Source organism: Scyliorhinus torazame, chromosome 8, assembly GCF_047496885.1.
Source record: "Scyliorhinus torazame isolate Kashiwa2021f chromosome 8, sScyTor2.1, whole genome shotgun sequence".
NCBI classification, from domain to species: Eukaryota; Metazoa; Chordata; class Chondrichthyes; order Carcharhiniformes; family Scyliorhinidae; genus Scyliorhinus; species Scyliorhinus torazame.
Window position 1 is genome coordinate 242,148,427 of NC_092714.1, and position 13,102 is coordinate 242,161,528.

At 44.5% G+C, this 13,102-nt stretch overlaps 1 protein-coding gene across 7 annotated transcripts in view; it reads right to left on the minus strand.

The window, feature by feature from the left end:
* Window positions 1-3,720: 3,720 nt before the first annotated feature.
* arhgap40 (Rho GTPase activating protein 40) overlaps window positions 3,721-13,102 on the minus strand; it is a 176,121-nt gene continuing 166,739 nt past the window's right edge. For 6 of the 7 annotated variants that reach the window (XM_072515020.1, XM_072515019.1, XM_072515017.1 and 3 more), the window contains 3 exons: window positions 12,516-12,679; window positions 5,995-6,053; window positions 3,721-4,846 (listed from right to left, as the gene is read on the minus strand). In XM_072515020.1, the coding sequence (XP_072371121.1) occupies window positions 4,740-4,846; window positions 5,995-6,053; window positions 12,516-12,679 (330 nt within the window). In that variant the 3' untranslated portion in view covers window positions 3,721-4,739. The remainder of the gene's footprint in view (window positions 4,847-5,994; window positions 6,054-12,515; window positions 12,680-13,102) is intronic. The other variant, XM_072515018.1, reaches the window with a different exon arrangement.

Consider the following 13,102-nt stretch of genomic DNA (forward strand, 5'->3'; position numbering starts at 1 on the left):
GATTGGTCTTGGACTGAGGATAAAGAGGTGGAAGATTATATATAGTTCAACTTTTTATTTCATGTTGTTATATGTGTGAAATGGGGTGAAGTTGCCTATTTGGACAAGGTAGGAGTTGGGATCTTTTGCAATTTCGGTTTTCAGGGGTTTGTGCGTTTGCACTGGGTTTGTTTGTTTGAAGGGGATTTCTTTGTTTTCCTGGGGCCAGGTAGGGGGGAGGGGATTGGAGGGGAGTGAGCCCTGGGTAGGGCCCGCTACACTAGCAAGCTCAAGCTGGCTAGTGAACAGGGGAGGATCAGGGGATGCGGGAGTTCCTGGATGGATTGGAGTATCCTCGGAGGAGGAAGATAGGGCCAGACTGGAGAGGTTGGTGGGGGAACAGGAGGTAAAGAAGGTAATTGGGATGATGCAATCGAGGAAGGTGGCAGGACAAGTTGGGTTCCCAGTGGAGTATTACAACAAATTTACAGACAAATTGGCACCGCTAATGGTGGGGATGTTTGAAGAGGCGATAGGGAAGGGGGTGCTGCCACAAACACTGGTGTGGGCTTATATCTCCCTGCTGTGTAGGTCGTACAGGCCTTTCAGAGATGGGAGGAAAAGGTGATCAGGGTATTTATTAAAAGACCTGTTCCTGGGGGGATGATTTGCAAGGTTGGAAGAGTTCTGGGAGAAATATGAACTGGGGCAAGGGGAAGGGTTGAGGTACCTGCAGCTCTGAGACTTTGCTAGGGAGGAGGTTCAGAGCTTCCGATAGCGCCGCCCCTCCCGCTGTTGGAAGAGGGGTGTACGACAGGGGGAATGGGGTGGTGTCAGCAATCTACGGGAGGATTTTAGGGGAGGATGGGGCGTACACGGAGGGGATTAAAGCCAAGTGTGAGGAAGAGTTGGGGGAGTTTATGGAAGAAGGTCTGTGGTGTGAGGTGCTCCAGAGGGTTAACGCCTCAACCTCATGCACGAGGTTGGGGCTGATACAGCTGACGGTCATGTATAGGGCACACTTCAGGGGGGCGAGGATGAGCCAACTGAGGGAGTGGAGGATGTATGTCAGTGGTGTGGGTGGGGCCCGCACACCATGTACCTATGGTTTGGTCCTGTCCAAAGCTGAAGAAGTATCGGAGGGAGGTTTTCAGTGTCATCTTGAGTGTGCTTCATGTGAACTTGGAACCAGGGCCTCTCGAAGCCATTTTCGGGGTGTCGGACCGGACCAAGCTGCAGACGGGTGCGAGGGCAGATGTTTTAGCCTTCGCCTCGCTGATTGCCCAGAGGCGGGTCCTGTTGGGGTGGAGATCAGCTTCTACTTGAATTTCTGACTTTTGAGGTGAAATTTGAGCTGAGGGGGATGAAGGAAGGGTTCTACAATTCATGAGGACTGTTTATTATGCACTTTCGATAATTGGTTGCCCTTGAACATTGGGGGGGGGGGGGGGGGGCGGGGGGGGGGGGGGGGGGGGGAGTGTAGGGGTTATTGTTGTTTTTGATTACACTGTTTACTGACGACTATCAATTTTTCAACAGGAACATACGGGTGGATGTTTTGGTCTGTATATTGAGGGGGGTACTGTTTATGTTTGGGGGGGGATCGTTATTGTATTTGTTTTTTCTTTTGGTGTTTATTCGATGAAAGTGAGGTGAATAAAAAGATTTTTTTAAATGGATTGAGCTATTTTGTTTATAATACTCCTGTGTAGCACCTTGGGACATTTCATTACATTAAACATGCAATTGAAATATAAGTTGTTGAGAGAGCAATAAAACCCGAATAAAAAATAAAACATTTTAAATCTCCAAAAATTGAAGTCTGAAGGAATCAGACTCCACATGATAAAATTTAATTTTTAGCACCACAGTACTGATTAACACTTATACACTATCAATATTCAAGTTAAATACTCTTGTGAATAATTGAGTCATGTTGCCACTTTGATGGTTCAATCTTATTTGTATAATCACAAATGTAAAATCTTCCATGAATCAGCACAATCAAGCAGTACAACAGGACACCATTTGTTTTCATTTCCTTTATAGTAACATGTGATGTATTTGAGGGTGGTGAACTGATGCTGTTTTATTTATACAGCTGCAAACAAGTTTATCACAAAAATAAGGATTTTTAATAAGTTAATCTAGTGAGTAATCAAATCTAAAATCACTGACGTTTTTAATAACACAATATGAACCATTTGCTAGTTCCACTGGTGCATGCTGGTGAGTTTCAGTTAAACAAGCTTAATGTGAAGCGCCTTCTTCAAAAAGAAACAAATGGATGCAATCAGGAAGTGAAGTATCGTACACACCACTGTCTGCATCAATGGTGCCGAGGTGGAGATGATTGACAGCTTCATATTTATGGGTGTGGACATCACCAACAATCTGTCCTGGTCTACCCACGTTGACGTTACGACCAAGAAAGCAAAACAGCGCCGAAACTTCCTCAGGAAACTAAGGAAATTTGGCATGTCCACATTGACTCTTACCAATTTTCACAGATGCACCATAGAAAGCGTCACAGCCTGGTATGGTAACTGCTCAGCCCAAGACCGTAGGAAACTAGAGTCATGAACGCAGCCCAGTCCATCACGCAAACCCACCTCCCATCCATTGACTCTGTCTACACCTCCCGCTGCCTTGGGAAAACAGGCAGCATAATCATAGGCCCCTTCCACCCGGGTTATTCTCTCTTCCAACCTCTTCCATTTGGCAGGAGAGACAAAGGTCTGAGAACACACACTAACCGAGTCAAAAACAGCTTTTCCCCCGCTGTTAACAGACTCCTAAATGACCCTATTATGGACTGAACTGATCTCTTTGCACATCTTCTCTACTGAGTAATACTACACTCTGTATGCTTCACCCGCTGCCTGTGTCTCTGTATTTACATTGTGTATTTATACTTGCCTATGTTTTTTTTTCCTCACGTTTGGAATGATCTGTATGGACTGTACGCAGAAAAATACTTTTCACTGTACCTCGGTACACGTGACAATAAATCAAACAATTGAAACTCGCGTGCTCACAATTTCAATGCAGGGACACAGCCAGGATTGTAGGGCGAGGTCGGCTGCCTATTTCTTTTTTTTTTTAATTTAATTTTTAAAAATAAATTTAGTACCCAATTATTTTTTTTCCACTTAAGGGGCAATTTAGCATGGCCAATCCACCTAACCTGCGCATCTTTGGGTGGTGGGGGCGAAACCCACGCAGACACGGGGAGAATGTGCAAACTCCACACGGACAGTGACCCAGGGCCGGAATTGAACCCAGGTCCTCAGTGCCATAGGCAGCAGTGCTAACCACTGCGCCACCGTGCCGCCTGGGTTTGGCCAATTTCAATTGAGCTGATGAAAGCAGTGCAAACTAGCAGAAACTCTACGCAAGGATACAGAGACACCACATGTTCTGCAGTCACAAATTAATTTCATATTTTCACTGCTCTTTACCTAATGTAAAGAAACATTCAGTTTAACTGTAAACATTGGTTGCAATTGTATCCATGACTTTAATGTAAAAATCGTTTCTGTTTTGAATATACAATCTGCACCCCCAGTCATCTTGAATTTTTCAACAATACAGTATTGGGTGAATTTGAATAATAGGAATTCTAAGAAGTCAGCTTTATGACCAGTGCTTAAATCAAGTCTCCTAATCTTAATGTTATTAAACAGTGCAGTGATTCCTCAATAGTTGGAAAGATTTGATGCAATTAGAAATATTCCAAAATAATGTAAAGAACACATTCTTTAATCCTCTGAAAAAGAACTTTACCAATTCACAGGATGACACAAACAGCAGATTGAGATGGTTATTTAAACAAACTGTTAGAATATAAAAAAATTCTAATTCAAATTGTAGCCATATGTAGAAAAAAGTTCCAAATGTAAATCTATTAACATTATACAACAGTAAATGCTAATCAGCAACTATAAGCAGGCTGGTGACTCAAAGCTGACAAATACACACCACACAGGTTCCAAATATTGTCTGTAATAATTCCTGCGAGCTACTGCATTTCTATCTTTGATTGTGTCACATTTTCTGTACCCAAGCCCTGAAGTGCGAGACACAATCATAGTTATTTGTCCCCACTGAAGATCCTGTAACTCCCGAGGAGTTTGATACAGACATTCAAATATTGCTTCACGACAAATAAACCGGAGGCACAGATTCACGTCCATTCTTCTTTCTGCTGCTCTGGCCCTTCAATAAATAATGGATTGTGTGTGTGATTTGGCACAAGCCAAGTTTATTTTTCTTTCAGGTTTTGCTGCTTTTTTCCCCCACCTTACACATTCTTTTTCTCCAAGAAGTTCCAAGGTGGCATGCAACACAAAAAAAAGGGTTTCAAAACATTCCAAGAAAATATATTATGTACAGTGATAAAGGAGACTTGTGTGACTTTTCCATAATATTCTTTGCAATATTTGGCAGTGCTTCCTGAACATGTCTCAATAAAATAGGCATGGTTAAATACAAATTTTGTATACAATTCAAGTTCTCAAATCCACATGCCAACACACCAGTAAGTTAAAAGCTGATGTGATTTTACCTTTAAGTAGTGGTAAATGTCCCTTGTCTAATGGGAAGGGGTGCACTTTGCTGAACAAGTTCACTCTCGGTTGTGCCTTGGAAAAAGTACCTCAGCATTTTTCCTTTAGTTTTGAGAGGTCACAAACTTTTTAACAATAAACCAAAGTACAGATATTACTCTGTGGATTTAGGTAATGAATGTTCACAAAGGTTTAGCTGTCTTTTGACAAAGCTGCTCGCGGTCTGATGACCCACTCTGCCTGAGGGTTAATCCTGTGCAGTTCCAACATGTGCGTGTCCGGATCGAGACAGTGTTCGCCTGTTGAAATGAAAATCAAAATGACTAAAGAAGCACAGGATTTTTTTTTTTTACATTAAAGTTTTGATGTTTCTAAAATGGCTCAGTGCACTTTTACAAAATTAGGCACCAGAGACATGGAAAAATCTGTCTACATCTGTGCTCAGCTCACCTCAGCTAAGCTAAAGGTGAGGGGGTGATCGCAGGCTGAGATGGGAAAAGCAATTTGCACTCCTGATCACTAATCAGCGGTGTTCAATTCCAGATAAGGACAGCACCAACTTACATCCCCACAGGACAGATCACTAACCATTCCCGTCATGCAAGCTCAGACAAAGAAAAAAGGACAAATAAAGAGTCCAAAATTATATAACACATTAGTCTGATCCTGTGAAAAGTGGAAAATCTTGATTTTGTTTTTTTGGTTGTCTGAAGAGGCAACTGACATGACGATCATAATTCATAAGGTGACCACACCAGACTATGCAATTATATTTTGACAGAATCATCGGAGCAAAAGTGTAAGAAACAATGAGCAGAATTAACCTGGCACCAGGGTGGTGGGCTGGGAGAATAGGCGTGAGGCAGGAAAATAGCGGGGAGGATTTGGGACAGCTTTCCCGTGCCAGTGAAATTTCCCAATGGCGGGATCGGAGGCGGATCAGCTGCTCACCAATGAAGCAAATTTAAATAATTCAAGACCCTATTACGGGTGATATTCCTGGGTCACTGGCATTTGGTGGCAGCAGAATGGCTTCCCACTTCATGGAGAGGCAACCAGCTTCATGGAGCCGGCCTCCTGTAGCCAGTCAGTGGCCATCCCATTAATCCATGGGATGTGTCCCTCCCTATTTGGAGGGGAACGAGTGCAATTCAGGACATTTTTTTAAAAAGAGTCAACCACATTGTTTTGAATCTGAATCTGGAGTCATACTTCAATAATCAGTGGTCAAAGTTTTTTAGCCATTCTCATCAGTGGGATCTTCCAATCTCGCCAATGGTGACACCCCAACGTGAGCTCCCTAATGGCAACTGTGCGAACAATGGAAAAAATGCTGCTGGCCGGTGGTGGGGGAGGGATGGAAAATCCCACCCAGTGGCTTCATCCATTTTAACTGAGAATGGCATCAAAATGTTGATATTTAAAATAATATTGATGCATTACTCACCTATATTACCACCCACTTCATACAAGCAGAACTCTGAGCCATCTGTGGAATTGTTGTTTCTAAACAGAAAAGAATATAAGGCTCAGTAATATTGGATTATTATTTCAACAACAATGATTCATGACTGAAAATAAAATCTACTTAAGTTCTGATCATATGATGATTCCACACTGATACTACATTTCCCAGCAGTAAAAAATGTATAATGAAAGTTAAAACATTAACTCTTAGGTCAACACTTCAATGCTCTGTGCCACCTCCACTGAGTCATGTTCATGGAAAATGTGCTGGTTCCCGCAGAAGAGTTAAAAATGACACACTGACCTAAATTAGAAATGACACACTGACCTAAATCTCAATATGGGTCAGAACATCACAATGGCATGAGACTATCTTGTCCAGACTTACTGGCACATGTCTAAACTCAGGGGCTGGTAGGTTCTGATAGACATTTGTGTAGCCATGTGATGCTCCTGCATATATATTTGCTGCTCTGGTTTCTTCTGACATCCAGAGCACCTTCAGATGACAAGCAAGTGATTAAATAAAATGCTCCAAAACTAGGAAAACTTCTGGAACGCCGATTGAGTACCAACAGTGTGGCCTCGTTAATGTGATTATGTTATTTCAAATTTGTGCAACAGCAGCAGCATTTTGTGATTCTGTCTAGATTGAACTGCCTAGGTGTGATAACGGTGATTAGGTGCTTTTTTGAGACATTTTTTAAAATGTATTCATGGGGAGTGGACGTCGCAGGCTGTGCCTGCATTTATTGCCCAACTCTTATTGCCCTTGAGGAGTCACATGTAGGCCAGACCAGGTAAGGACGGCAGATTTCCTTCCCTAAAGGACATTAGTGAACCGGATGGGTTTTTCCAACAATCGACAATGGTTTAATGGTCATCATTACTCATTTAATTCCAGATATTTTACTGAGTTTAAATTCCATCACCTGCTGTGGTGGGATTCGAACCAGATCATTATCCTGGGTCTCTGGATTATTAGTGACAATACCACTATGCCCCCGCTTCCCCGGAGCTGAATCAACTTAACACATACACATTTATTCATCATACGCATTTCCCCAAACTGCACTCGGAACCACTCCACACTGATTTTCAATTGCCGACTGTTCACTTTTCTGGTGAGAACCCGTTGAAAATCACCACCACAACATTTTGGACACTCAGCACCTGAAAACTGATTAGGCAATTAAAAAAAAAAAAAAAATTTAGAGTACCCAATTAATTTTTTTTTCCAATTAAGGGGCAATTTAGCGTGGCCAATCCACCTACCTTGCACATCTTGGGGTTGTGGGGGCAAATCCCACACAAACACGGGGAGAATGTGCAAACTCCACACGGACAGTGACCCAGAGCCGGATCGAACCTGGGACCTCGGCGCCGTGAGGCTGCAGGGCTAACCCACTGCGCCACCGTGCTGCCCTGATTAGGTGATTTTGATGTGTTATTAACACATGCCTATCGATTTCAATGCATGCAGCATGCTAACTTCATGCTGTCAACTCATTTCAGTGATTTCAACAATGATTTCAGCTCCACCTGATTTCAGCTCAACCTGTTGTTCAATGGCTGAATGTAACAGTACAAGATCAATACGGTATGTGACTACCACTTGAAACTGGCCTGCACTGATCATGCATCTCTTAAAAGGGAGCTGGCATTGTGGCTTGTGTACGGTTCTGGAACCAGTGGAGAAAGGGAATCTGGAACCGACAGGGTGTGGGAAGAGTCAATGCAATGGCCAGGGCAGCCTGAAACTCTTGATGGTGGCTAGAGAACTGGGAATTGGCTTGGAGCAAGCAGAGAACTTCTGGAAACCTGGGCGGACCAACTGGCAGCAGTCAGAGTCCGAGAAGCACCAAGGAAGGGAAAGTTACCCTCTGGTCTAGGAGACAATGGAATCTGGTTCACAGGTCATGGGGAATTAGCATCTGGAGCGTCACCAACTGAACTCTGCTCCCTGACTGATTCGCGATCGGAGGTTAAGCTCTCGATGTGTCTTCTGGGGGAATCTCGCATGTCAGTTGCAAATATCCTTTGGAAATGGTTTGTTTCTCGGAATTAACTTTATTCATTAATGTTTATAAAGACTTCATGCCACTGGAATAATGAATCCTGTTTTATGATCTACGTTCAGTCTTTGTGCTTGAATTGCATGCAAAAGGGAGGTGTTGCAAAATCTCCAGTTCCATCCCTGAAGAATCCAGATGTATAGAAAATCACAGTGGTTACCCTTACAGCCACAGCAATGTGGTCCTTGCCCTGCTCAGTTGTTGCAGTTATGGCTACAAAAGTGGCAGATTTCAGATAGGATTTCATTAATGAAGCATAGCTGTTTCACACACTACTCTTTGCTGATGTTCAGCTGGGGGAATTGTTCCCCGAGCACTCTGATCAGAAATGGTTTCCTGTTGGAAACCCTTCTCCTGCTCCTCCTGCCATTCATTCCCTCTGTTAATTTTCCAAGTCATTTTGCCTACTAGGTGCAGCGATGTCAGAAAGCAACTGGTTTGTGCAGAAGCCTTGCAGTTGGCAAAAACCTATGCAGGACTTGCTACATCACTACCCGTCAACTTTTGCAACTTTATACAATTAAAGAAAGCTCCTGACACTCGTAGATTTGAAGCAACAGCCAGAAGAAATCAAACAGCAAGTAGCTGATGATGCTTTAAAACAGCACTGATTGATGGTCCCTCCAGCTACTGAAGATGTGTGCGAGGCTAAGTGAAGGGATTAGTTGGAGTATTGAGTTCCAAACTCGGTTTTGCTGGCATTAGAACAGAGCAGAGGAAGACAATGGGGCCAAAAAGATGCACAATTTCACAGGCCTCTCTTTTCTCTGGGTTCTCTTCTTGGCTGTCGATGACTGTCTCCCAGTTGTCAGTATCAATGTCTGCCATCTTAAGACCATAAGACCATAAGACATAGGAGTGGAAGGAAGGCCATTCGGCCCATCGAGTCCACTCCACCATTTAATCATGGCTGATTTCAACTCCATTTACCCGCTCTCTCTCCATAGCCCTTAATTCCTTGAGAAATCAAGAATTTATCAACTTCTGTCTTAAAGACACTCAACGTCCCGGCCTCCACCGCCCTCTGTGGCAATGAATTCCACAGACCCACCACTCTCTGGCTGAAGAAATTTCTCCTCATCTCTGTTCTAAAGTGACTCCCTTTTATTCTAAGGCTGTGCCCCCTGGTCCTAGCCTCCCCTGCTAATGGAAACAACTTCCCTACATCCACCCTATCTAAGCCATTCATTATCTTGTAAGTTTCTATTAGATCTCCCCTCAACCTCCTAAACTCCAATGAATATAATCCCAGGATCCTCAGACGTTCATCGTATGTTAGGCCTACCATTCCTGGGATCATCCGTGTGAATCTCCGCTGGACCCGCTCCAGTGCCAGTATGTCCTTCCTGAGGTATGGGGCCCAAAATTGCTCACAGTATTCTAAATGGGGCCTAACTAATGCTTTATAAAGCTTCAGAAGTACATCCCTGCTTTTATATTCCAAGCCTCTTGAGATGAATGACAACATTGCATTTGCTTTCTTAATTACGGACTCAACCTGCAAGTTTACCTTTAGAGAATCCTGGACAAGGACTCCCAAGTCCCTTTGCACTTCCTTGTAGCAGAGCTATGGGCACACAGAAGATCATGGCCCAGTGATCAATTCACTGCACTGAACGGTATACAGCCATCACTCAACTGATGAATGTGGCCACGTCAGAGCAAACATTGTTGGTTTGGCAATGTGTGTATGCTAATGAAATCAGCACACTTGAGGTGTTACGAGTCAGTGACTTTTAGCTGCCAAGAGATTCAGAGGTATCAACAGTGAAAGTGGAAACTGTTCAGTCTTTTCTCCTGGAAAGTCTTGTCGAGGTCTCACCACTGCAGGGCAGTAAGACATACTTGAGTCGCAGCCATGACCTCTGGAGGCTGCCTGTTTGGAAAGGCATTGGAAAAGGCGAGCAAAAAGGAAAGGCTTGGCTGTTCAAGAAGAGGACCCAGAGAAAAGAGTGGCCTGTGAACCTTGTGTGTCAGGTTGTTCCTCCACACTCTCATTCAGCTTGGGAATGACTGCTACAGCTTTTGTTATGCATATGTTGATTTCAGCACTAAATAACAGATTGTTGGCAAGCATGGAGCCTGGAGATGTGATGCGGCACATTGGACGGCAATGTGGCAACATCCTGGACCATGACATTTGCCTTTTTAAAAATAATCTTTTACTGTCACATGTAGGCTTACATTAACACTGCAATGAAGTTACTGTGAAAATCCCCGAGTCGCCACTCTCCGGCGCCTCTTCGGGTACACAGCGGGAGAATTCAGGATGTCCAAATTACCGAACAGCATGGGCGCGATTCTCCGACCCCCCACCGGGTCGGAGAATCGCCGGGGGCCGGCGTGAATCCCGCCCCCGCCGTGTCCCGAATTCTCCGCCACCGGAGATTCGGCGGGGCGGGAATTGTGCCGCGCCGGTCGGCGGGAATCCCCCGGCGGTTCTCCGGTCCGCGATGGGCCAAAGTCCCGCCGCTGTCAACCCACGGCAGCCGGCGTGGATTAAACCACCTTTCGAACGGCGGGACAAGGCGGCGCGGGCGGGCTCCGGGGTCCTGGGGGGGGCACGGGCAATCTGGCCCCGGGAGGTGCCCCCACGGTGGCCTAGCCCGCGATCAGGACCCACCGATCCGCTTGCGGGCCTGTGCCGTGGGGGCACTCTTTTCCTTCCGCCTTCGCCATGGTCTCCACTATGGCGGAGGCGGAAGAGACCCCTCAACTGCGCATGCGCGGGGATGCCGTGAGCGGCCACTGACGATCCCACGCATGCGCCGCACTGCAAAGTCAGTTTCGCGCCAGCTGGCGGGGCACCAAAGGCCTTTCCTGCCAGTTGGCGGGGCGGAAATCAGTCCGCCGCAGGCCTAGCCCCACACGGTGAGGGCTCGGCCCCCCAAGATGCGGAGAATCCCGCCCCATGTCTTTTGGGACTTGTGGGAGGAAACCAGAGTACCTGGAGGAAACCCATAGACAGAGGGAGAATGTGAAGACTCCGCACAGACAGTGACCCAAGCCAGGAGTCGAACCTGGGACCCTGGCATTGTGAAGCAACTGTGCTAACCACTGTGCTGCCACGCTTTCTTGGTGCTGATGGTCGAACCAAGCTCTTCATCATGGATGAGAGAGTCAGTCCATTTGCAGCTGCAGGAATTCCTCAGTAAGGAATGTTTTTGCAGTATCATCAGAGTACAACAGCTTGGCGCATTTTTGTCTTGGATCTCAGGCCAGCAAGACTGAAAAGACTTTGGTCAGTTCTGGTATGCAAGCAGACACCTTGGAGAGGCAACCTGAAGGCATACGACAGCAGCAAAGAGAACAATGTGCCAGAGAGTGTTGGTGCTAGAACACAACCCCGTTTGACCCCACTACAGATTAAAAAGGGTTCCAATGTTGCACCATCAAAGCTGACCTACTCATCATGCTTTCATGGCAAGAGGAGATCACATCGAGCAGCTTTGGCGAGCAACCTATTTTCTCCAGCAGCTTAAATAGACCGCCTCAGCTCACACGATTGAATGACTTTGTGAGATTGATGGAGGCAATACATAGTGGAATCTTTAGTACACAACATTTATCTTGCAGTTGCCAGACTGAAAAGATTAGGTCAGTTGCACATCTTCTGGTTTTGAAACCACATTGGGATTTGGAAGAGATGTTCAATCACGGTCTACATTCTGACACCCTCGAAACAGCTGCAAGAATTCATACGAATTGCTTCTGTGTTGCTATGGTGACTCCTTTGTTGCTCTACTGTAGTAGAAATAAATGGTTTGTATTTTCGGTACTCGGGTGATGAAATATTACAGCGACGATATCATTTTGAATATTACTGATAATAATGTTGAGGCCAACAACACTCACCGTTATCACAAGTTAGTCAGATGGCAACATCCAGCTTCTACAAATGTATAGTTAACCACAGAATTCTGGAAGCTGCAGTCCAAGATAAACAGTATCCCCAAAGACTACATTGCAACAATCCTCGCCAATTGCAATTCTTCAGAATTTAATTGGTATTGTTGATTTTTTAAAACATTTAAAACAAATGTGTCCCTTTTATCATTTCTAAATTCCATCTTTCCTTCCCAATCTTTATTTTGCCTTCTGTACAGGATTTAATTCCAGCTTTATATTTCTAGGTTTTGGACCCTGCATCTCTGAGTGAACGGTCTTCAGTTTGGTTGAAGAGCCCTTACCCTGCTCACAGTCATTGAGGACTGCATCAAATTGGACGAGACCCACTATAGAGAGCAAGTATCTGCTCAACAGTACGTAATATACCTGTGGGCGTCGGTAAGCTCAGTGAAGGACAAATGCCGTTCCTTCAACAATGATCGCATAAATCCAAGCAGTTGTGCAAATGGTATAATCCACATTAACTCAACAAAATGCAGAAACATGAATATAGGTGAAATGTGAAAAAGTCAATTACCTTTTTGTGAAATCATCAGTGGCGGCATCCCAATTATTGCAGTTTAACTGTTTCTGAAACTGAGCAACAACGTCTCCAATTGTAATATTAGAATTCAGCTGAACCTCCATAGTATCCTTCAATAACTGAGGGGCTTGAATTTTTATCACTTTGTTCAGCTGTTGCTAAGAGAGAAAGACACCTAATTTCATTTAACTATCTAAACAGCTATATTGCTGCTAACTTGTTATACACAAACATACAAGCAAATACAAATTTACGGTAATAGCCAGTACAAGTCAGTTTACAAATGTGACGAGGGACACACAGAATTTCAATACTTTGAGACAGCAATCCAGCATTGAGAAGTACATCAATTCCATATTTTCTCAATGACTACTGGCTATGAATTGACCTCATCAGTATATCGATAGAATTGACGTCTTCCAACTGGAAACTCAAGTCAACATAAGCAATAACCATTGCTTTTTCTACCATTTGTACCGCACGCCTTGCAATAACTAGGAGGAGGGCTGGAAATTAAGTTATGCCCTCGATTTCCATGGGTCTTTCCATAGAATCTCCACAGTGCAGAAGGTGGCTATTCA